The 24939-nt window shown below is 41.5% G+C and overlaps 1 protein-coding gene across 3 annotated transcripts in view; it reads left to right on the top strand.

Annotated features, from left to right (window-relative positions):
• Positions 1-24939, top strand: part of TNR (tenascin R) — a 1024744-nt gene that overhangs the window by 738540 nt on the left and 261265 nt on the right. For all 3 annotated transcript variants that reach the window (XM_085601599.1, XM_085601598.1, XM_085601597.1), the window contains exons 7-8: positions 1960-2075; positions 3229-3379. In XM_085601599.1, the coding sequence (XP_085457725.1) occupies positions 1960-2075; positions 3229-3379 (267 nt within the window). The remainder of the gene's footprint in view (positions 1-1959; positions 2076-3228; positions 3380-24939) is intronic.

Here is a 24939-nt window from a genome sequence, read left to right as displayed (position 1 = left end):
CCCAATGGAGGACACAAGCTGCAGCCAGGATGTTTCTGTACAATTCCCCTGGTTTTATGGTACCATTTCTGTCCACATATTTCTTTAAATCAGGACATCAGTGTTAAAAACTTGGGGCGACCAGTTTCACCTCCATTACCCTCAGAGCTGAGGAGTGCTCAGGTTGAACACTCTGCCCAGCATAAAACCCCTTTGCAACATTAGTAGATATCATTGTAATTACATACATATGTAGAATAACATGCTATCAGGTGAATGCTCTTTTTTTGTGGAACCTGCTTCCAAGGCAGGGCTTAATATGTTTCTCCATTCAGTCTTGGTGTAATAGAGGCAGTCGTGCCAGAAAATTTATTTAGTGAACAAAACTTTAAACTTTGCCCCGAAATTAGATGAAGTAGGTAAACTTTGCACTTCCCTGTTTGCAAAGTTTGCCTACTAATATTTTTTAGAGAGAATTCTCCCGCTAAAACCCTGTTTTTTGCAGAAGCTTTCTCACGCGACTTTAGTGAATATATCTAGCATTATTTTTTCAATTTCATGAATTCACAAAGACTGCTAAACTTCACAAAAAGCTCACACAGTTACGGAGAGAAACCCTGCACACCCCCCAGGTCAAGAACTATGAAGGTCTGTGATTCAAACGTTGTGTTCAAGATCCTCTTTGCACTAACGTTTCCAATAATAGGGCCCATATTATACAAAGTGTTTTGGGGGCCCACTGGACATGTGAGCACATTGTTTCCACCCCTGGGATAATGGGGTATTACAATAGGGGCTGCAGATGTTTGTGAGGCACCTTCTGTACTATGGATTGCAGCAGTGCAGGTTGGGTGCCAGCATGATCGCGTAATTTGCATGAGGTGTGGTCCCATGCAAATGAGGGAAACTTTTTCCATTGCTTCTGAGCTGCATTACAAATGTGGGTACAATAGCAAAAAAGCAGTCAGGAGTCCCACTTATTGTGCACCACGTGGAAGGTGGTGCACAGTCAATGCACCCCAGAAGGCTCTTCTCGGGAGGAGTTCACATGGATCCCAGTGCCTGCCAGGCACCCTTCTGCAGGCAGGTCAAGTAACACACTGCACCTGCCTGCGTGTGTGGGAGGGCTTTTGAAATTGAGGCCAGTCCTAATTCAGTGACAGACTGAGTCGCGGTTTCAAACCACAGCCTTGTCTTTCATTAACTTGCTCTCCTCAAAGCAGGCAAGAACTGTCCGAGAACATTACTGCTTTGAGGACAGGCCATATTTATTGCATTCAAGGATCTGTCTCAGTCAACACCAGGTGCACCGAGTTATGTATGCCATGGTGCAAACCAAGACTTTTCACCGGGTGTATAGTTCAGGCCTAGGAGTCCACGCTTGAAATATTTCAGTTACTTCAGTTTCTGTTGCCTCTTTCCACTCTCATATATCTTTATGCCATCTGTTTTCCAAGTAACTTTTGCAGTTTGCAGTGACATTCCCTGGTGGGTTTGCATGTGACATAGTATCTGGTTGGTTCGACTACACTTACCTCCTATACCAACCGTGATAAAATGGGCGAGAAGGAGATCGCCTTTTATGGGCGAGATGCAGACTGGCCTGTTTGAGTGAGATACAAACTGGCTTTCATGGACATATGGAGAATTTCCAGATAGGCTGATGATTGACTCAGGAGACCTGAAGCAGAGTGAGTAACATGTCCAATGTGTGTGCCCTACTCAGGCCTACCAGGTTTTCACAGGCATTTATAACTTTTGTCCTAAAAGTCTTTTGTGAAAGATGGAAATTAGAGAAAAACACTGGCTCTGATTGTCCAGTGACCAACATACAGGTTAGTAAAGTCAGTCACAAAAAGGTAAATACTCCTACTCAACTGACCAAATTAAAAAAGAAAATTCTATTCAGCAGTGTGTTCAGGGATGGGAAGCTCGATTCTAGCAAGAAGAGAATTGTTTTGTGTTTTTGCTGTTTTCCAGATCTCTCTGTGCCAGAAGGGCTGCAGTTCAAAGCAACCACAGAGACCACGGTGGAGGTGCAGTGGGAACCATTTGCGTTCTCGTTTGACGGCTGGGAGATCAGCTTCATCCCCAAGGTGAGCAACAGAGTGGTCCACCCCTACTTAATGGTACGAGTAGAGGACGAGGCCTCGAAGTACCCAGCACAGTGGTTAAACCGTCTAGGCTCAGATTCACTAAGGCTTTACGCCTGCACTGATTCAAAATGGTACAATAGAAACATCTATCACAACGCAGGCATTACATCATAGTGCCTTTACGCAGCCAGTACCACAACTGCGATGTTACCACAAGTTCCATTATTACGCAAGTCATTACAACGACCTGCTTTAGTGAATGAGGTGTTGGACTGGTGTTGGATTTTAAGTCCAACACCTTCCCTTCTGATACACCGACTGGAGTTGGAATAGTAATTTAAACAATTTCAAAGTAAAGCTCTTCCCTAAAGCAAGTTGTTGTAATGACTAACATATTTGAAAACCACAATGTTAAACAAAACACATTTTATGCAATATCATACACAACTCATATTGACATAAAACATAACAAATTTGTGAAAAGACAAACTGCAACACTTTACATGAAAAAATATATACACATATATACCAATTCAACCAGTCCTAGATTCAGCATTATACACTTTGCGGACAATATCTCGTCACCAGGCTGTGCCTGCTGTCCTGCCTGTGGTTTAATACAGGGGGGTTACACTTTAAATAGGTGTATTATATTGCGTAAAATGTGTTTTGTTTAACGTTGTGGTTTTCAAATATGTTATTTTCTTCTCAAGACATGTATAAATAAGTCTACTTGTTTTGTTCATTTAAATAATATAAGTTAAGCTTAGTAAAGCTAGCGAACTTTAGAATTTTTGGTCTAAGGTCTATGCTAATTGTATATGGAATAGTCCTCCTACACACTCTATCTGTTTTCAATTCTGTACCATAGAACATCCACTGGCTAAGGTCCCTAACTGAAGAAGAAGAAATACTACACTTTGTTTCCCAAAAGGCTGTCCTAGTAGATACATATCAACACATGGAAATGGTAGATTCTGAAGGAAACTGCTCGACCCATAGAAACGAGGCGAAATCCTGAGGGGAAGCTTTTAGTCGGGACATTAGTGGTGGGACCTCAAATAAAAGACATCTGAACTGATTAATTGAATTTCCTGTGACTATCAATCAGGAATTGCTGCTTGGATCTAATTTTTTTATTCTCTAATCTCAGAACAATGAAGGTGGAGTGACAGCCCAGCTTCCCAGGGATGTCACTTCCTTCAACCAAACAGGCCTAAAGCCTGGGGAAGAATACACGGTAAATGTGGTAGCCCTGAAAGAGCAAGCAAGGAGCCCGCCGATCTCTGCCAGCGTATCTACTGGTGAGTTGATCTTGTGTTTTTAATTTTGATTTCTATTGCACTTAAAAAGAACAGTGATCTGGCACCGTTTGTTGGTCACAACGGTTGTGAAGTGCAGTTTAGTTTTGTGGACTTTTGACAGTGAAGAGATGAGTATGTGGTGCTTTCAAAAATTGGTAATCCTGGGTACTGGTCTTATCGCATGTGGGAGCTAATTCCATAGTTTGGGTTCAGCAACTAAGAAGCCCCTGCCATGGGGTTGGATTTATTCAAAGAAAAATGTTTGACACTATTGGCAGAGTGGCAGTTATGAGTTTTCTTTTACACAGGAGTAGGCCATGGTCGTGGCTTTTAGTTGGGGAGTAGTTTTACCAAATTCAAAGATGGTCTGAGTTTATGAGAAAGGCATTCACAAGATTAAAGTTATGGAGCACAGTGAAATCTTAGGAGGAAATGCCCAATTCTAGTTCCTCCCTGGGGCAGAAGAGCCCACCATGCCTGGCTCAGTGCACCATAAACCAGGCAGACAGCTTAGAACCTGCTGCGTGCTCAGTACAAAGGAGGGCTGGTTCCCCCATGGCACAGAAATGCATTCAGTGAAGAAAGAGGGCAGATGGACCAATGTGGGATGGATTGGTTCTTTCTTCCATGATTTGCATGCACAGGCTGATTAGGGGGATAGGGCAAAAGATACCCATGCTAATGTGCTACACAGCCTGTAACTAAATGCTATTAACATTTGAAAGAATACATTTAAAAACATATTTGAAATACTGTGTTTAAGTGCTCTCCTGTTTAGCAAAAGAGACTGTCTGAGAGTCAGTGAGCAGAAAGAACTTGACTTTGAGAAGTAATGCTTATTTTCCTTGTAATGTTCACACTATAAAAACCCTGGGCCCGGTGACTCGTTATAATAATGCATTCACTTCAGGGCCCTGTTTTTGACCTTATAGTTACAGATTCATATTCTGGTAAGGCGACCTTTCATCCTTCAGTAGCAGACAAAACAAGCACAATGAGTACAACTTGGTTACAATAAATCACTGCTATTCAGTAGCAAAACACCCTTTTGGTTGAACGCGTATTTCACGAATGCACGTTATAAGCTCAACCCCCTGGTAGCCATGGTACAGAGCAGAAAGGCTTAACTCAGAGGCATTGTGTAAAGTATTCACACAGTACTAAAATAATGCTAAAGTGGAAATGCAAACAATAAAAATCCCCAAATGAGTTAGGGAGTTAGAGTAATTTTTAATAAATAAAAAACACCATAATGACAAAAATCCAAATAGGGAAACCAGGCATATGAATTATTAAAATTTTAAATAGAAATAGCTCCAAGAAGAACAAATTGCCAATGATAGTCAATGGATGCACTAGAAGAGGACGTCGGCACAGTGTGACACTGGCCACGATGGAGCGCATGTAGGATACACTAACAAGGTTCGTCCTGGGCAAAAGATGTTAGCTTCTGACTTAGGGCTTGATTTAGATCTTGGAGGATGGGTTACTCCATCACAACGGTGATGGATATCTCGTCTGCTGAATTATAAATCCCATAGGATTTAATGGGATTTATATTTTGGCGGATGGGAAACATCACCGTTGTGACAGGGTAACCTGTCTACTAAGAACTAAATCAGGCCCTAAGTCCTTCAAGTCCACTCATCTGACAGGAGTACACTTCTTAAGCCCCCCAGGACCTCAGAGGAGGCACATAGAGGTTCACAACGTGTCAGTCAGAGGCCAAGCAGCAGGGTCCAGTCCAGGTTCAGGTGCCACTGGTTGGATGGGTAGTTGAAAAAAAGACCTCTTGTAGCTTGTTGTGTCCCTGTAGCTTTAACAGGAGGTCAGTGTTATAACCCTTGGAGTCCACTTCTTGGTCCTGGGAACTAGAGGGAGAGCAGGTAGTCTTCTAGGCACTTTTGGGGTCTCAAGCAGAAGATTCTGTTCTCTTCTCATCTTCCACAGGTCTAGAAGGGTTCCGAAGTGGGTGTCTGGAGATATGGCATTTACGCCTTGCACAAGCTAGTGTGTAGGAATGATCCTGGGTACGCCCTAAACACTGGGGTTAATATTCCTGGAGCTAACCTAACTCACTGTGGGTATTTTCAAGATGGCAAAAGTATTTCGCCACACTGAACTTTGGTTCTGAGTGTGTGTGGGGGAGTCTACTATGGTAATTCTCATGCCCTCTGACATCTAACACTAAAATCAAGCTTGAAGCAGTCACTCAGGGCCGGCTTTAGCACTTGTGAGGCCTGGTGGACCAGTCTTTTTTGGCATCCCCCTCCCCATGACCTTCTCTTCAGATTCCCTAGCTACCACCTAGCAAAAGTGTCCCTCATCGCTCCATATCCCCTCTCTCACATACATTTCATTTGTTTTAAAGTGCTGGTAAAGCCTGGCTTAACTAATCCACTCAGCTATCCACATAAAATACAGATCTGTTTTTTGCAGCAGGCATATATTATTAACTCTATGAGCTACTTTGTGATGAGTCAAATCTGCCACTAGACAGAACTCCGATCTCTCTCTCTAGAAGGAACATTAATCACAAAAGTTATCTTGACATTTTTATTGCTGCCTGAAATCTGGACCCACAAGGAACTCTGCAGTAGGTGCTTTTAAATCTTAAGGTATTGCTAAACATAGCACCCCTTGAGGTCCGTTATCACCTGCCAGGTCAGCGCCCGGTGCAGCTGCACCGGTCACACCACCCTAAAGCCAGCCCTGCAACCCCTCTAATCCCATAAACCCAGAGACAGAAGTCTGGTAGAAAAAACAGTAGGCTTTTCAGCAACCTGACAGTGTATACTCAAGAATTGTTTTGGCATCCTGGTTCCCTTCTTTGACATGCACCCCAAGTTTTATATGTAAACCAAGCAGACCTATCAAGCAGGCTTTGACACTGTAATTTTAAGAAGAGGTCCACTGTGATTGGAACATGCCGTGCTGTGGCGGATAAAGGAAGGCCCATGCTCATGTGTCAGCTAGTATTTGCCTGAGATAGGGGAAGCCTCTTTTTAAAGTGTGTCCCAAGTATTAAATGAAACATCCCAGCAGACCTGTCAAGCAGGATCTGACATTCAAGCAGGATTTGACATTCAAGCAGGATTTGACACTTTAATCTCGAAAAGGATGCTCATAGCCCTACCTTGCGATTTCTGTGAGGTTTAGAGGGTTCATCTCTGCCTAATCAGGGCAGCCTATTGTTTGCTCCTGGGAGGAATTTCACACCCATTTAAATGCTAATTACTGGCTGGGAGAAGTAGGAGAGCAAAATGCTAATTATTTTCCATGGACTTCAGGCAGAGAGAAGGTAACTTTATAGCAGTTGTTTTCCTTAATATTTTGTAAAATACAACTTCACCATTGAAGTGGATTTTAATAATTATTAAAAATAGTAGTTGATTGTTTTTCTAGGTGGTCCCATTTCTGAGATACAGTATTAGTCGTTAATATTGCATCCCAGTGTTTACCTATGAAACCGCTAGCCTTGTTTGAGTGAAAATAGAACTTGGGGCCTTTTCATTATAAATACGTGTAAAATTAATGTTTTAGATGTCCTACTTTTATGGATGACTTATAAATATTTAAAAGGAAGGTTTAGGTCTGTCAAAGGGATTATTTTACATGCTGGATTTGCAGTTAAAATTGCACAGTCAAGCTACAGATGGTAGGCCTGCAGTCAGGTTTATACTGCCCTGTATTGTAAGGCAAAATGGATGCTGCAGTCCACTTGTGACCTTTAACTTAAAAGCTTGGGTATACTTTGGTACAATATACCAGGGACTTATAGGTAAGTTAAATGTGCTAATTAGGAGTATGCTGATTTAATCATGTCAAAAGGAGAAGCACAGGCACTTTACCTCTGGTTAGCAGGAGTAAAGTGCACAGAGTTTTACAGCCAGCAAAAACAGTCAAAGCAAAAATCAGAGGGTACATAACATAACACAAAAGATGGTAATTTCCAACATGTACTGTTTACTGGTCGTAAAATTCTCATTGCAATTTGCGACCAATATTTTTGCCATCAGTAAAGATATTAAAGAACTATTCTATACACTAATAGGTCAGTTATTTAAAATCCAAATTGTAGGAACTCAGAATCTGTCTATTAATGTGGTATGTAGCGAATTGTGACTCACTTTGTTGGCATCAGCAGATAACCAATTCTGCAATTGCTTTTCAAATAAAGCAATCTTTTTTAAGCAGCTTATTTTCCTTAAAGGAAAACAGAATTTGTTCAACAAAATTAAAAGTTTTGAATTTTTTTTTATGGTAGGCAATGGTCCAAGGGACCACTGCCTACTCCTGAAAAAGATATATTTTTGTCCATTCACAAAAGAGAAAGAGTCCCCAAAGGACCGCTCTCTGTTTGCAAATAGATTGCCACTACCTTTGAGTAGACAGTAAAATATTAATGTTCTGTGGCTAGATTCTGGTCACAAAACATTAATCCATACCACAGAGAATCGGTATTTGGAAGAGATGCCCTAAACACGCCCCTTCCAAATACAGAACCCATTTACTGATTCGGTAACATGTTACTAAATCATTAAATGGGTTTAACATATTTGAAAAACACATTTACTGGTCACAAACCCTGCGATTTACCGAATCGCAGGGTTTGTGACCAGTAAAAGCGTTCATTCATCTGGCCTCTAGTTCTCCAAAAGGCTGTATTACCCAGTCTCTATTTGCACTGTGCAGCAATGCCAGAATTGCTCTAAAAAGAACTTCAGATCTAACATCCAGTATGGATACATTAAAAGGTGATGCAGTCAAGGATGCCATGCTGCAGGAACAGGAGCTGTGGAATTCACATTATTTCCTATGGAGAAGACTGCAGAAAATAAGCAAAACGTGATTTTTGTTAATGCGTATTTTAAACACTTTGCTTATAAAATGAGAAGAATGGTGTGATTTAGTAAGCTATGGCTCTAAAGGTTTCAGTGGCGTATAGCAGGTTGAAATACTTCAGAGTAGAGTTACTTTGAATTACTGTAGGCAACTTTTCAATGCAAATCATAATTTCCATTGAGAAATAAATCCAATCACAGCACTTTGCCCTGGGTTTGAGTCATTTTTGGAATGAAAGGAATCCAAGCCCGATGCAACATTATGGTAAATCTGGGCCAGGTTCTGGTGACAATTAAGAGACTCAGTGCAAGGGAGACTTTGGTTAAAGATACAGCAAGTTTTAGTGGATATTAAAATAAGTGAGAGGGAAAGGGAGAGAGGTAAAGGTCAGGAGAGTGAAAGTAGCAAGGGTTTTGTCCTATGACCCTTTTGAAGACGAAACAGGGCAAAACATTTAGGAGCCCTCAGGAATACGTCCTTAATCTATCTATCCTTTCAATACAATTCAATATCTTTATTCGGATACAAGAATAGATCCATAAAAGTACAGACAGACAACAACATATACAATAAAATCTGTCCTTTACATGGATGCCCAGACAAGATGCCCTAAAGACAGAAGTGAAGATGGGTTAGCACAAGTCAGGGCAAGCAGCCATCTCAAGAAGTTATGGCCAGTGGAGGGAAGACAGTAGTAAGAGGATGAAAGGTGCAGAGACAATGCTCTGCAAATATGGCCTGCTACAATTGGGTCACAATTGTTAAAGATGAAGGGAAGAAAGATGCAGCCTTTTTGAGGGCTGACCATATAAAATAAAAACAATGTTTAACCCTACTGGGTTGACATCTAATGCCTGAATCTTGCCCTAGTTGATTTAACCATAATGGAATTAAAAACCTGTGAGGGCAGACAGCACTCCAGCTTCTGATCACTTGTTTTGCGGGGAGCATCTCCTATAATGTCTGTGCCCCTGGCAATTATTACTGCATTTTTGGCATATCAGTTTAGCGCCTGATTAATATATTGTGGCCACAAAATAGATACATGTGATTTAGTAATGTTTTCATTATTTTGTTAATGATGAACTTATCATAATTCCATTGATATCACTTCCTGAGATATCACCAAAAGCAAAAGTCATGTGACATCAGGGAAGGGCAAAGGTCATATTATGACACCACATGTGATGTCATAGACAGATGGGCCGAAAAGGGTATGTGCTATCACTTCTACTACCTTTAGTCTTTTGGTGAATTCATGCCAATGGTCTGGATGTTAAGTAACTTTTTCTCTGGGTTCTGGGGGGACTGCTGTCGTCAAAGAGGTAAACTCAAAACCCCTTAATACTATTGCTGCGGATCTTCTCGTAGGACTGATGGTAAAGTTAGAATTCTTCACTTTTGGTGTGGAGTCTGATTGTAGTAGTGTAAATAGAAGAGCCTTAAGTGGAAGTGCCTGGCTACTCAGACAGAAAAAAAAGTTGCCACTTTGTAGAAAACTACTTAAAAATTGGCTGTTGGCTGGAGGAGCTGAAGCCTAGTAGAATTTTCTTCCCCTCCCTATAGCACCATATAAGTGCAGTTTGTAGGTCTGTATAACCCTAAGTGGGATTTTCTGTGCTTCTAATATACAATCCAACCACCCAGAGGGCACATTTAGCCAAATACCTTGAGAGGAATGAAAATATCTGAGGGAGACTATACCCTACAGAAAAGGCAGAGCATGTTGCAACTGGACAATAAGGCACAAAGTCATAGCTCCCTTGTGTGGGTGTGATGCTTTGGAGGGTGAAGGTGAATCATCTTGCATCCCCCTCTACTGGTATGTCCCCTGAGCATCCGTTTTTCCACTTTTCTTTCTTTCCCATGACTTAGAATGAACAGGACACCAGGAAAAAGGGGATTGATATAGGTTTCTTTTTATACAATCCCTCTCTCCCTCTGTTATCTCCATTCCACTGCAAACACACATATCACATTTTGTTGCACTGATCCATGTTTGCAAAGATACAAAGGAAACACTTTCCAGCTTTAAACACTCATATTGCTCATACTTCTGGCCACACCACATCTACTATGTTTATAAAAAGTGGGGCATATGCACTAAAGATTCACGCAATACAGGGGAGCAAGCAAAGTTGCTGCATTGTGTGAAACAGAGAGAGCTGAAATGTGTCATATCTAGAAAGATATGGCACACTTCTGCTCCCTCATTGCGCTGGTGCACTAGAGGCTGCCTAGCACCAATGTTGGCACCCTTACTTTGCTGCAAGGATGCCTGCATTACGGGAAGGATGTTTTTTGTGCAAGAAGGGGCACCTTCCTGTACAAAAATAATCTTTAAAGTAATTTCTCTTTTCTGCGTATGAAGCGTAATATATCACACATAGCAAAAAACAAGTAACACGGAGAAGTAAAGATATTCCTCCTTGTTATGCTTGGGTCTAGTAGGCGTATCATTTTGAAGCAATAGCAGGTAAATCTAGGAATGCGTCAAAATCCATGGGTGGATGCATGGGAATGCCCGTGCTCCATCCACGGAATGCCACTCTGACGTAAAGTAACGCAAGGCAGTGCTATGTGCTGCATTACTTTGAAATTACTAAACCACACAAAATGGTTTGCTGGCTGAGTAAGTCCCAGATGAGGACTTGTGTTGCCTTGTGATGACTTGCGTCATGCAGGGACAATGCAAGGGGGAACAACCTTTACAACGCAACTTTTACAACGCACTACACTTACAACGCAATTTTTACAACGCAACATCCACTACAACGCATTCCATTACATCGCATGACACTACAACGCATGTTTAAAAACTACCTTTACAACGCATTCCATTACATCGCATACTACCTTTACAACGCATACCATTACAACGCATAATATTACACTACACTAGCCAACACTTACCCTACTGTTGCACCCCCTGGAGTTAGAATAGTAATTTTTACCCCTATACTATCCAACATTTACCCTACTGTTGCACCCCCTGGAGTTAGAATAGTAATTTTTACCCCTATACTATCCAACATTTACCCTACTGTTGCACCCCCTGGAGTTAGAATAGTAATTTTTACCCCTATACTATCCAACACTTACCCTACTGTTGCACCCCCTGGAGTTAGAATAGTAATTTTTACCCCTATACTATCCAACACTTACCCTACTATTGCACCCCCTGGAGTTAGAATAGTAATTTTTACCCCTATACTATCCAACACTTACCCTACTGTTGCACCCCCTGGAGTTAGAATAGTAATTTTTACCCCTATACTATCCAACACTTACCCTACTGTTGCACCCCCTGGAGTTAGAATAGTAATTTTTACCCCTATACTATCCAACAATTACCCTCCTATTGCACCCCCTGGAGTTAGAATAGTAATTTTTACCCCTATACTATCCAACACTTACCCTACTGTTGCACCCCTGGAGTTAGAATAGTAATTTCTACCCCTATACTATCCAACACTTACCCTACTGTTGCACCCCCTGGAGTTAGAATAGTAATTTTTACCCCTATACTATCCAATACTTACCTTAAATGCAATGTAATATTATGCGTTGTAATTGTAGTAATTGAATGCGTTGTAAAGGTGGTATGCGATGTAATGGAATGCGTTGTAAAGGTAGTTTTTAAAAATGCGTTGTAGTGTCATGCGATGTAATGGAATGCGTTGTAGTGGATGTTGCATTGTAAAAATTGCGTTGTAAGTGCATGCGTTGTAAAAGTATGCGTTGTAACGTCATACATCCCAATGCAAGTCCTTATCAGTGCCTCAAAGCAAAGACACTGAACATCATGAGCAATTGTCCTCCAAAGACAAAAAACGCATGCCATTAACATATTTCAGTTCAAAATATCTTGAACAGAAATGTGAAATTCATGCTATTCATTGGTAAGGTGATGACACCTCCCTGGAAGACATCCCCAGACTTCCTATGCAGTGCTTTAAAATGAAGGAGTGATTTATTGAATGTTTTGTCAATGTATAACATTTTTTTTTCAAATTTGTGAATGACCATGAATACAATTTTCTTTAAGGTAACAGCTTTCTTTTAAGGCATTTTTATTTCAGACCAAAGGCGTTTTGCAACTGAACCAAAGACATCGGGGTTTTTTTCTACAAAAAATGGCAGATAGTGTAGAAGCTATCTATTTAATTTTCTTCTGCAGGAAGATAATATCTACCAGTGTTGCTTTGCTACCTGTCCAAGCTGGTTACAGAATATCTCTTCATCAGAAATCCCATTAAAAAGTCTACGCAATTAAGTTGTAAATTATTGGAAAGGAGTCCAACCCTTTAATGTATGCCGATATATCACAGAAACCGCATGATGTCAATTTGCTCATTTAATCCTTTTGGTTCCATCAATTTGAACATGAAGATCCACGTAGCTTGCTTTTGCAGCGATTGCTTCTTTCTGATACGTCTACGCACTGGTTCTGCGGCCTTCTCAATAGCCGTGAATGGCAGATAGATAAGACTGATACATTGTTATGTTCTGTGATGAGCAGCGGAAGCGCCAAAGGCTGCAGAGCTAAATGCCCTGACATTTCCCTAAATACTAATTTTCTGCTATTTTCAAGAGCCGTCAAGGTGAAATGCTCTAGAAAATGATAATATTTGATGTGGGCCTCCCAGTGCTTGTCTGCAAATATTATAATTTTTAATTAGCCAAATTATTATTTTTCATTTAGATCAATTACAAAAATAGCATTTCTGTCTATGTATTCTTCTGAAGGGCGAATAGATAAACACACATCTCAGAGCGAGCTCTAGGCTGCACAGTGCCACATTTTACATCTGCTACATCTCTCCTTGCTAATTAAACATTTTCACGGTTCAGTTGCTAATTAACATCATAACAGTCCCATTATGATAGGAGGAAGCATGTCTTCGTTTTAATATTTCTTGATTAAACTGACTTTCACAGAAGCAGAATTCTGAGTAGATGTTATCCCAGGAGATGTTGGGGGAACAGTTGGAGGAAGTTTCTAGCTGCTCCCCTTTCACAGAGTTCCACTGGACTTTCTGGTTTTACTCCTCTTTTTCACTGAGTAATAGAGACACCCCAATGGAGGAGTGATACAAAATGGCATGGACTTTGCTATTGTCAATGGCATGTGGAGGTTGGCTTTCTCTTCACTGAAACCACTGGATGTGCACTGAAACCACTGGATGCCGACCGGGGCTGCCCAACTTTCTGCACCATTCTACCTGTCCACAGATCATACAGTAGACTGTATGGGAACAATAGCCACATTTCCCCAGTGCCTTATTTGTAAAACAATTTAAAAAAGATAAGTACCAGGGCTCATGGTCATTTTTGAAAAGTAATAGTGGCTGGCAGCATCCATTGCCCAAGCCAGCACTGCTTGATTGCCAATGTCATCACTACCTACTAACCATCACACTCATACAGGAGGCACATTTTGGAATAATCCAGGTCACCTTCTGCTTTAATGATAGAAAGGGCTTGCTGGGTTTATTATTTTGTTGAATATGTGTGTTTATGAAGCACTCTGCTAAATGACTTCATTGACAAATAGACAGATGGCACCACCATGTGGTGGTCTGTCCTAAATAGGTGCCTATGTTTAGAAATAAGTGCAGGCAATGAGCACCAGCAAACACTGGCACAAATTAAGCACTTTGAGAACCTGTAAAGTAGTCTTTGATCAATACCCAAGAGTAAACTCAGAGTACCTCAGACACATTGTATTGTATTGTAATTGCATTTATATAGCACTTACTATCCCTGACGAGGCGTTGAAGCACTTTTTCGGTGAGTAGCCCGCTACTCCAGAACCCATAAAAGATTAGTGGTGAATTAGTATAGTGAAATATGAAAGTAACTTCAGTGGGGGATATGTTAGTCAGTTATTTGAATTGAGAAGGATAGTGGAGGGATAGCAGAGGGAAAAAGGTTTGCATTTATATAGCGCTTGCTACCCCTGATGGTGTTAAAGTGCTTTTATAGCGAGTAGCACGCTACTCCGGAACTCATAAAGGATTAGTGGTGGATTGGTATAGTTAAATATGAAAGTAATTTGAGTGGTGGATAAGTTAGTCAGTTATTTGGATTGAGAAGGATAGCGGAGGGATAGAAGAGTGAAAAAGGTTTGCATTGATATCGTGCTTGCTACCCCTGAGGAGGTGTTGAAGCTCTCTTTCAGCGTAGCTACTCTGGAACCCAAAAAGGATTAGTGGTGAATTAGTATAGTAAAATATGAAATTAATTTGAGTGGTGGACATGTTCGCCTGTTATTTGGATTGAAAAGGATAGTGGAGGGATAGAAGAGGGAGGATTTAGAAAACTTTTTTGTTTTGTTTTGGAGCTCATAGCAGCAGTAGGAGGCTTGGGATGAGTAAAATGGAGATGGAGGGGAAGAGTCAGAAGGAAGGGTTTAGAAAGGTTTGTTTTGGGGTATCGGAATAGTAAAAGAGGTATGAGATGATGGAAGGAGGGGTAGAGTAGGGAAGAGTCTAGAAAGGGTTATTTTGAGGATCATAGTAGTGGTATAGGGTTTGGGATGCATGAGAGTGGAGGGAGGTAGAGGATATATAGATAGAGGTATAGGGTGAGAAATAGGGCAGTGCATTGGAAAGAGTAGTAGAATGATGTTTGAGATGAGTCCGAGTGGAGGTAGAGGATATATTGAGAGTGGTACAGGGGAGAGGATGTGGTCCGTCGGCTGCGCTGCTGCCTCTGGTGCAGGAAACCAGGGTTCGAGCCTCGAGGTCGCGTCCACATCCTGTGATTCTGGGCAAATCACTTAATCTCCCCGTGCCTGAAAGTGTAATGTAAATACGGTGCTATGTAAAGCGCTCCAATACCTTCGGGTCGAGTTCGCGCTATATAAATATGCAAAAAAAAAATAAAATAGGGTAGTGTATTGGATATGCTGAATTAGAAGAAAAGTAATAAATAATAGATCCATAAGTACATGGAAGGTGTAAAGATCCATAAAGGAAGGTAGCATATGTAGATTAAAGATGCATTAAATAAACTCCGGCTCTCAAGTGTTGTTGTACTTTAAATTAATTTCATTTATGTATTCATTTTTTTTTTTTTTTGATAGTGAAGCAATTGTAGATAAATAGTTATGATAAAAGGTTTACTTATTTATGCAGTCACGTATATACATGTTAAAAACATAGAATAATGTAACTATCAGTAATATGCACATTTGTTAAGCAGGACTAATGAATATCTATAATGTTTAAAACATAATTATTCTACACATTTATACAAAGCAATACACATATATAGATACATATCTATAGTACAATTAAATGCCTATATATTGACGGATATGCTGTATATTTCTGTTTGCGTATGATGGTTATGTGGGGAAGAGCCAACTCTTGAGTAGTTTTCTGAAGATAGGGTTGTTATCCGTGGATCTTATGATGGGGGGGGGGGGGGGTAAAGAGTGCCATAGTTTGGCTGCTTGAACAGAGAAGGATGTGCCACTCAAGATTTTTTTCTTGTACATTGGGATTTGGTGCCTCTCTACAGTGGAGGTTCCTTTGTTGAATGTGTTTGGTGATTTTATTCCTGATGAAGAGTGGTCCTGTTCCATGTATAGCTTTGTGGGTGATACAAAACAGCTTGAACTTTGCTCTTCTGGCAACCGGTAACCGTGGGCGGAGCTGGACTACGCGGAGGTCCACGGAGTTGGGAGCCAACTCCAGGGAACTCCGCTCCGCCACCCGCCTCCACCCCCATATTAATAATTTATTTGACATTAATTAAAACAAACAAAAAAACACTTACCTGAACTGCGGCGTCCCCGGGCTGCCCTCCTCCTCTTCCTTGCCGTCTCTCTCGAAACTTGGGTGATCATTGCAAAAACGGCACATGCGTGCGCACCCGCGCATTTCTTGTAAGATTTTTTGGGAGTATCCGCCAGGAGTCCATTTCTGTGGTCAATGCGAATAAGGGCTCATACCATTATTAGTAAGGATCCTCAGCTTAGCTAGCATTTTTATTTGGAACCTACTGTTTTTTTAAAATCAATTTACTTGATCCTCAAGTGATAGATTCTGATTGAAAAGGACTCAGACAGGCTTCAAGTGTTTCTAATTGTCACCTGTTCTTGGTTAGCTCCTGCTTTTAGCAAGCTGGCCTCATAACCTGTCAGCATCAGTCTATCTTGTAAACATTCATAGCCAGCCAACCCTTGTCCATTCTTAGGAGCGTTTACTGTACTAGTTCTCTATTCAACATTCAAAGAGATTGGCTTGAATACCAGTATCAGGAATGTGGGTGGGAAAATTAATTACTTGCTTTATCACTAAATCATGCGAAGTCTTGACATCATGTAGATGTTAAAGAAATTGGTGCCAGTAGGGTGCCTCGTGGCACAGATGACAAATGTTGGGTAAGGTGCCAAGTATTGTCCCCCTTAACGTTTGAAGGCCTGCTCTTTATCAAGGATTAATACCAACCAATAACCCTACTCGATGCCACAGCTACTGCTTGAAGCCTTTGTCCATCTTGTCCAATGCACCGGATAGGTCCATCTTTACCAAGAGGGAAGTTGCACCCATGTCCACCCTCCTCAGAAGTTGCTCTCTTATGTGTAGTTGTGCAGTCTATGGGCACTTTTACACTTTAAGCCCTCATGACCTATTTTGTTTCTTTCCTGTTGTTTTTTTCTAGTTGTCTATCTAACTACGTAGTCACAGTATTTGAGATCATTTTTCTTAGTGCCAGTCTAGGTTAATTTACACTATAGACTGTATTTGTTTTCACTTTACTTTCTTCTTACATTTTGTTCCGTTTTCATTAGTTTTCAGTTTATGTAGTGTTGAACTGGTGTATTTTAATATTAAAATGTATTGTGTTGTCCCAACGATGTGCTAGAGAAAGTAATTGTTTTTTTTACAATTATTTGGTGAGAATCCCATAGTTAAAGCATGTGGTGATGGTGCAGATGATTAGACAGGGTACTACTGTAGGGTGGAATAAGGAAGGTGCAGAATATGTCAGCTATCACATTCTACACCTGCATGTAAGAAATAGGCATTACAACCTGCCAGGTTCCACAATACCAGTACATGCAGTACATCATCCCTGAAAAGAGATTATGGGGCCTGTCACGATGCGGCTCGGAAAGCTCTGACCGATGGTGGAACCTTGCCACATCGTAATGGGCCAGTCGGATTCCTTTCCGACTGCCTCATTTTGATGGAGGCGTTCTGAAAGGATTCCGACTGGTCATTCCGGCTGGCTTCCGATGGGCTCGGAGAGCCTGTCCTCCAGTCGGAATGTGGCAAGTATTCTCAAGGACTGGCCTTTCCGCCCTTGAGATTACGATGATGGTTTCGGACACGGTTTCCATGCCAGTCTGTCTGACATGGAAACCATGTTGTAAAGCATCTTTGTAGGCCCCCAGCAGGGCCCCCTTGGGTGCATGGCCCCCGGCTTGTGGGTCCTGCCACGGGACACGGGGAAGAACCGCACCTCCTGTTTTACTATGGGAGCATGCAGTACGGCTGGTTTACAGTCGGAATGCACGCTGCATAGTAAAATGTAGGAATGCGACCAAACAGTGTTAGGTTGCATCCTGATGAGGCGGTTGGGACTGCTGACCGGTTGTCCGTCGGTCACATGACCAATGCGGTGTCGTTTGGAAGTGATTCCACCAGACATTGTAATGAGGGCCTATGTGTACTGTCTTTGGAACCCCACAGACAACTCCTACGACTTTCTATTTTTGCTTTAATATTTTATTTAAATATGTGAAAACAATTTTTAATAGGAAATGAGATTTCCAACCACTGGCTGTTAACAATAGGTGGAATGTTTATGTTATGACCATGGTGCTGCTGGTCAGTTTGGGGCACACTAGATTAGACTAGATCTCATCCCCAGGGATAATGTGTCACACTTACTTCAGAGAAAACAGGTTTCTCTCACTCTTCCAGATTCAGTGTTATGAGCCAGAAAAGCCATCGATATACAGCGTGTTATGAGTCAGACAAGCCATAAAGAGAAACTCTTACCTGTATGTATATGTATGTATGTATGTATGTATGTATGTATGTATGTATGTATGTATGTATGTATGTATCTATCTATCTATCTATCTATCTATCTATCTATCTATCTATCTATCTATCTATCTATCTATCTATCTATCTATCTATCTATCTATCTATCTATCTATCTATCTATCTATCTATCTATCTATCTATCTATCTATCTATCTATCTATCTATCTATCTACCTATCTATATATCTATCTATCTATCTATCTATCTATCTATCTATCTATCTATCTATCTATCTATATATTCACTGAAAAAAACCATAGGTTTCACACACGTTATAGTCAGGAATTATCATTTACAAAACCTTGCAAATTCACTTAAAAAACCATAGGTTTCACACATGTTATAGTTAGCTGTACATTTCACTCGTAAAAAACCAATGAAATTCCACGTTATAGTTAGATCAGGTAACTATAACTTGCGCGCCCACAATAAACTGCTGATGACGTCACATAGTACATCACTCATGACATGGTCAGTGACATCACTCATGACATCAATGATGACATCTGAAATTACACATTGTGGATTGCGGTCGCGCAAGTTATAGTTACCTGATCTAACTATAACGTGGAATTTCATTGGTTTTTTACGAGTGAAATGTACAGCTAACTATAACATGTGTGAAACCTATGGTTTTTTAAGTGAATTTGCAAGGTTTTGTAAATGATAATTCCTAACTATAACGTGTGTGAAACCTATGTTTTTTTCAGTGAATTTGTACGGTTTTTTAAATGCTAAGTTATGTATTTTTTTTTTATTTTTTTTTCTGGTTTTTCACTATGCGCACACCCTGCGGGCGCACGGTGCGCTTCGCCCACCGAGCACCCACGTTGCTCAGTCCATGCCGTGCGCGCCTCGCCTTTTTTTACGCAGTAACATTTGTTTTTTTCTCCCTTGTGGGTCCTTTAATTTATTTAATAAATGTGATTGTTACTTCTTTATTTTTATTTTTTTATTTTTTTTGCCGTGCGCGTATGGTAAGCTTACCGTACGCGTACCCCGCGATTTTTTTTAAAATTTTTAAATTTATTTTTTGTACTTTTGGGTCCTTCTTGGACCCCCTGACAAACACTAGGGGGTCTGCAACTCTCTTCGTTGCCCCCGTTTCACGTTCCCCACCTTTGTTTCTCCTTCCCTGAAAGTCTCGGGGGCATTCGTCAAGCGGGGACTGAGAAAAAGGGGGGGTCCCAAAACGCGTTTTCCCCATGCATTTTTCCATAGGACCTTTAGTCCAAGCTACAGCCCGAACGGCTGAACAGAATTACTTGAAATTTGGCAGAGAGGTAGCCCTCAGGTCAGGGATGTGCCTTTTGAAGGTCTCGTGTAAATCTGTTCAGTGTTTCCTGAGAAAATAGCATTTAAATCAATATATATATCTATAGGCGCGCTCCGAGCGCGTACCGTAAGCTTACCGTACGCGCACCCCGCCGCGCGCGAGCGCGATTCTGATTGGGTGTTAGATCTTAGTAAACATTCGAATCGGTCGAAACCAGGAAGTGTCGGCCGCCATTTTGTCTCTCGCAGTCTGAGGGGGTGAAAAACAAAGGTGGATAACGTGTAAAGGGGGCAGGCTGGACAGTTCCTGACCCCCTAGCCTTGGTCAGGGGGTCCCAGAAGGACCCCCAAGGGCAAAAATGTATATTAAATTGTTTATGGAAAATCGCGGAGTGCGCGTATTGTACGCGCATGGTAGAAACGGGAAAATTCCGCGAACTACGTAACGTGGGTGCTCGGTGCGCGAAGCGGACCGAGCGCCCACAGCACGCGCACGAAGCGTGAAGCGCACCGTGCGCGCACGGTATGCGCACGGTGAAAAACCTTAATAAATAAATAAATAAATAAATACATAACTTAGCATTTAAAAAACCGTACAAATTCACTGAAAAAACCATAGGTTTCACACACGTTATAGTTAGGAATTAGCATTTAAAAAAACCTTGCAAATTCACTTAAAAAACCATAGGTTTCACACATGTTATAGTTAGCTGGGCATTTCACTCGTGAAAAACCAATGAAATTCCCCCGTTATAGTTAGTGCAGGCAACTATAACTCACGCGACCGCAATCCTCTGCTGATGACGTCAGATATTACATCACTGATGACATATGTGTTTTTCTGAAAAAAAAATATTTGTAATATATGTATAGCTAAAAATTAATGGAAGACGACATGGGTAAATAAGTGTCTAAATACAGTATTAGCATCAACAGAGGATTGCGGTCGCGTGAGTTATAGTTGCCTGCACTAACTATAACGGGGGAATTTCATTGGTTTTTCACGAGTGAAATGCCCAGCTAACTATAACATGTGTGAAACCTAAGGTTTTTTAAGTGAATATATATGTATATATATGTGTGTGTGTGTAAGCTCCAGACTGCCCCTGGGCTAGAACGCACCCCCACAGTAGCTGGCAGCCAGTACCTTTATTGGGTAGAGACAGGAGCAGGCATCACAATTCTATTTGCAGTCCAAAAGTCGAAATAGCCTGACGCGTTTCAGTGACTGGCTCTGTGGGTCTGTGAGTGGATGTGTGAGAGGCTGTGTGGGACTGTGAGTGGGTGTGTTAGTAGCTGTATGGGTGTGTACGTGGGTGTGTGAGTGGGTGTATGAGTGCCTCTGGCTCTATGAATGGGTGTATGAGTGGTTCTCTGGGTCTCTGAGCGGGTGTGTGAGTGGCTGTATGGGTGTGTGAGCCTTACAAATACACACTCTAAAGATTTAATGCCCTTCATGTTGGCATACAATTAGGCTTGGTTTTTATGTATCATGTATGCAGTACCAAGAAAACCCTGCCACGCATGACACTGCATGACACTACAATATATTTGCTCAAGAACTCAGTTACTTTGTATCATTCTTTACCTTCAGCAAAGGCTGGGTCAATTTACATCAGTGTTGACATTTTGTTATTGGTAGAATCATTTCAATCAATGGTCATACTTTCTTGAAAACTTGGCTTCATCACATTGGTGATCAACTTTTTGGGAGGGATTATTAATTGTATCACTATTTATATTTGTTCTGGAATTTTTGCATTGTACTGTTGTCACCAATTCCTTTGGAAATGTATACATTTTATCAAAACTTTAAATTCTATGGTGGCATGTTTAGATTTCAACAGTGGCTTGGTATATTTGTATCAATGTTCCTATTTGACCTGGAGCTGAGAGACAAACGAAATTTACATTTCCTCATGACCTAGGTTACTTTCCATCAGCGATCACTTCCTGTCATGGCTGTTACTCTGTGTTTATATTATTTCTCTTCATTCTTGAATTTCCTATATGGCTGAGCTAATTTTGCTGAATTTTGCTGAATTTTGCTAAAATTACTATTCCTCAAGGGCTGAGTTATTTTGTTTTAGTGTTTAAATTATGCTTTGTAGTACAAAAGGGGGTGGTGATGGACGGAGCATCAGAACCAATCAAACACTCACACCCAGTCAACAGATCTGGGTTTGATCCATCACCGTTCTTTAGCCCACTCTGCCACCCCAGTTCAGACATGGCCATATGCAAATCAGTCTGACCCTGTGCCTCATGGGAACAGTCCAGCCCGAACTGCCAAGCCATTTCTTCCCTGGACCGGAAACAAGCTTCCTGGGACCGGTTTCTGGCATTTCAGCCATCTTCAGCCAGGCTTGCTTGAATCCAGTGGCAAAGTGAGCAAGGGACTCACGTCTGAGCATACCCTGCCAACTTATGGCGAACAAAGCAGTACAAAAGGGGGTGGTGATGGACGGAGCATCAGAACCAATCAAACACTCACACCCAGTCAACAGATCTGGGTTTGATCCATCACCGTTCTTTAGCCCACTCTGCCACCCCAGTTCAGACATGGCCATATGCAAATCAGTCTGACCCTGTGCCTCATGGGAACAGTCCAGCCCGAACTGCCAAGCCATGTCTTCCCTGGACCGGAAACAAGCTTCCTGGGACCGGTTTCTGGCATTTCAGCCGTCTTCAGCCAGGCTTGCTTGAATCCAGTGGCAAAGTGAGCAAGGGACTCACGTCTGAGCATACCCTGCTTTGTAACAGCATTTCTGGGTATGAATTTTTGCATTCCCTTGGTCTTGAGTTAGGTACATAGTCTATATTATTAATTACGTTTCCTGGCAGTGTGAGTTAGCTTGTACCATTCATCACGTTTCCTCCAGAATTATGTTACTTTTTAGCAATGTTGGGGCATATTATCAAGAACGGCGTTAAAAATTATCGCCGGTTTAGCGGCAGAAAACTGCAGCTAAAACGGCGATAATGGGCTTGATAATATGCCCTGGAGAATTCCAATAGAAGTCCAAGGGGCATATTATCAAGAAACGGCATTAAAATGATCGCTGCTTTAGCGGCAGAAAACTGCCGCTAAAGCAGCGATAATGGACTTGATAATATGCCCTTGAGAATTCCCATAGAAGCCCATGTTCTGGTGTGAACATGGGCTTCTATTGGAATTCTCATGGGCATATTATCAAGCCCATTATCGCCACTTTAGCGGCAGTTTTCTGCCGCTAAACCGACGATAATTTTAACGCCATACTTGATAATATGCCCCATTCACATTTTCCCAGGGGGTGAGTTACTTTTCAGTGACAATTCCATATTATTCATTAGCTACATGTTTTAGTAAAAATGTTTACATTTCCTCAGGTGTGAGTTATTTTGTATTAATGTATACATTTCCTCTAGCGCAGATTTTCTTTTGAAGACTGTTTACATTTACTCAGATGTTGAGATATTTTCAATTAATATTTACATTTTGCCAATGGCGGTACTACTCATTTTAATGTTTACATTTTATTAGGACTACTTTCTTAGGATGAGTATTTACATGTGTTCAAGGTCTGATTACATTTATTTTGCTGTATTTTGCTTTGTGCCTTTGCGATTGCGGTGTTCACTGGAAGAATGTATTTTCAGTAGACTGCTGCAGATTAATAACACATTTAACGGTAGGTTTATATTCACAAAGCTTTTCCATTGCGTAAGTCATGATTACATTTGTAAAAAGCACCAAACTCAGCATCAGTACAGGCAGACGAGTCTCAAAGCCAGCCCTGCCTGTACAAAGTCGACTGCTTGTGGAGTTCCCAGGTCTGTGTCACCTAGGACCATAGTTGGAGCTCTTCCTAATGGAGGTATGATGATGGTTGTCAGGGACATGCCATGTAAATTAGGTGAAAAACTATTCAATGGGACTATATCAGGCACCCGACATGTGAACGATCCAGTAATAAATGGTGCAGTTACTGCGGTAATTTACCCAACATTACCCTTTAGCTCAAGATGGTTAGTGGAAAATGAAGTCTTTTCACAGAAAATAATTTTTCATGCTAATGAAAAAGAAAAAAATAATTATTTTAATTTTCGAACTCCACACATGCGATTTTGCCTTGCTAAATTCTGGTAAGTCACTCCAGAGCAGCCTGGAAGAAGAAATTGATTTTAGCCATACCCTGAACAATCATTATAAAATCTGTGGCCTCACTTTGCCCTGCCTGAAACGACAAGACAGGAGAAACGGCCTTAACAATGCTGGCTCAGCCACGTGTGCCGTTTCTCCGCAAGCAGAACCATGCATGCCTTAACCCATATGCCTTAACAACGCATATGCGTGGTTAAGGCAATGCATGGTCTAGATGCAGAGCCGATGGGTGGGCACAGAAAGAGGAAGGATCAGGAGAGGATGCGGTGAGGCAAGTGGGGCAGGGGCCGGGTCTTAGGGGGAAGTGTGGTAGTTTTTCAGGCATGGGGACAGTTTTTAGGGCTCAGGGCGGGGTGGGGGAAAGGGATAGTTTTAAGGGCTAGCGGCAGTTTTAGACCTCATGGCGGGGGGCTGGGTCTGGGTACTTTAGGGATGCAGGGAACAGTTTTTAGGGCTCAGGACGGGGTTGGTTTGGGTTGGGGTAGTTTATGGTACATGGGGTTAATTTATAGGGCTCAGGGCAGGGGAAAAGGGACAGTTTACAGGGCAGCGGCCAGGGGTATGATCTTTAGCACGCATATCTCTTTACCCATCATGTCTTTACCACAAAATTGCATGGTAAAGGCATGAGTGGTAAAGGCATGCGTGGTAAAGACGTTGTCATGGTTGAGACCGCGTGGTACAGGCGTGGGTCGTTCAGGCATGCTTTGTATCATCATGCAACCACAAGTCCATCCCTTTCTCTTCAGGAAGGAATGCAAACATACATCTAAAGAAATTAGGTCCCTATTAGCTGTGCAGCCGTTCTATCCAGCGCATTATGTGTCCAGTCATTTGAAAGCTTTCCCACATTGTACCACTTCTGACAAAAATCAAGCCTGATCCCTCCGTTATAACAAATTAGCACCCTTTCGCTCTGCTCCCTCTTCCATCAAAAGGTTCCGAAAAATGCATCACTCGACAGCTATCTGTATAGTAAGAAAACAATAATTTGTTTGCACCCTCACAATCAGGTTTTCGACCCCTTCGCAGCACGGAACCCACCCTCATTGCAATAATTGATGATTTTAGAATGCCCCTGGACAAAAGGCGCTTGACTTCCCTTATTCTCTTAGACGGGTCATCAGTATTCAATACAATCACCCACCCTATTCTGCTTAAAAGACTCTTTCAGTTAGGAATCTATAAAGAAGCCCTCAAGTAGCTCGGGGCCTCTTTCA

Source organism: Triturus cristatus, chromosome 4_2 (genome assembly GCF_964204655.1).
Source record: "Triturus cristatus chromosome 4_2, aTriCri1.1, whole genome shotgun sequence".
Lineage (NCBI taxonomy): Eukaryota > Metazoa > Chordata > Amphibia > Caudata > Salamandridae > Triturus > Triturus cristatus.
The sequence above is the reverse complement of the archived record's forward strand: the minus strand, read 5'-3'. Positions and strand labels throughout refer to the sequence as shown.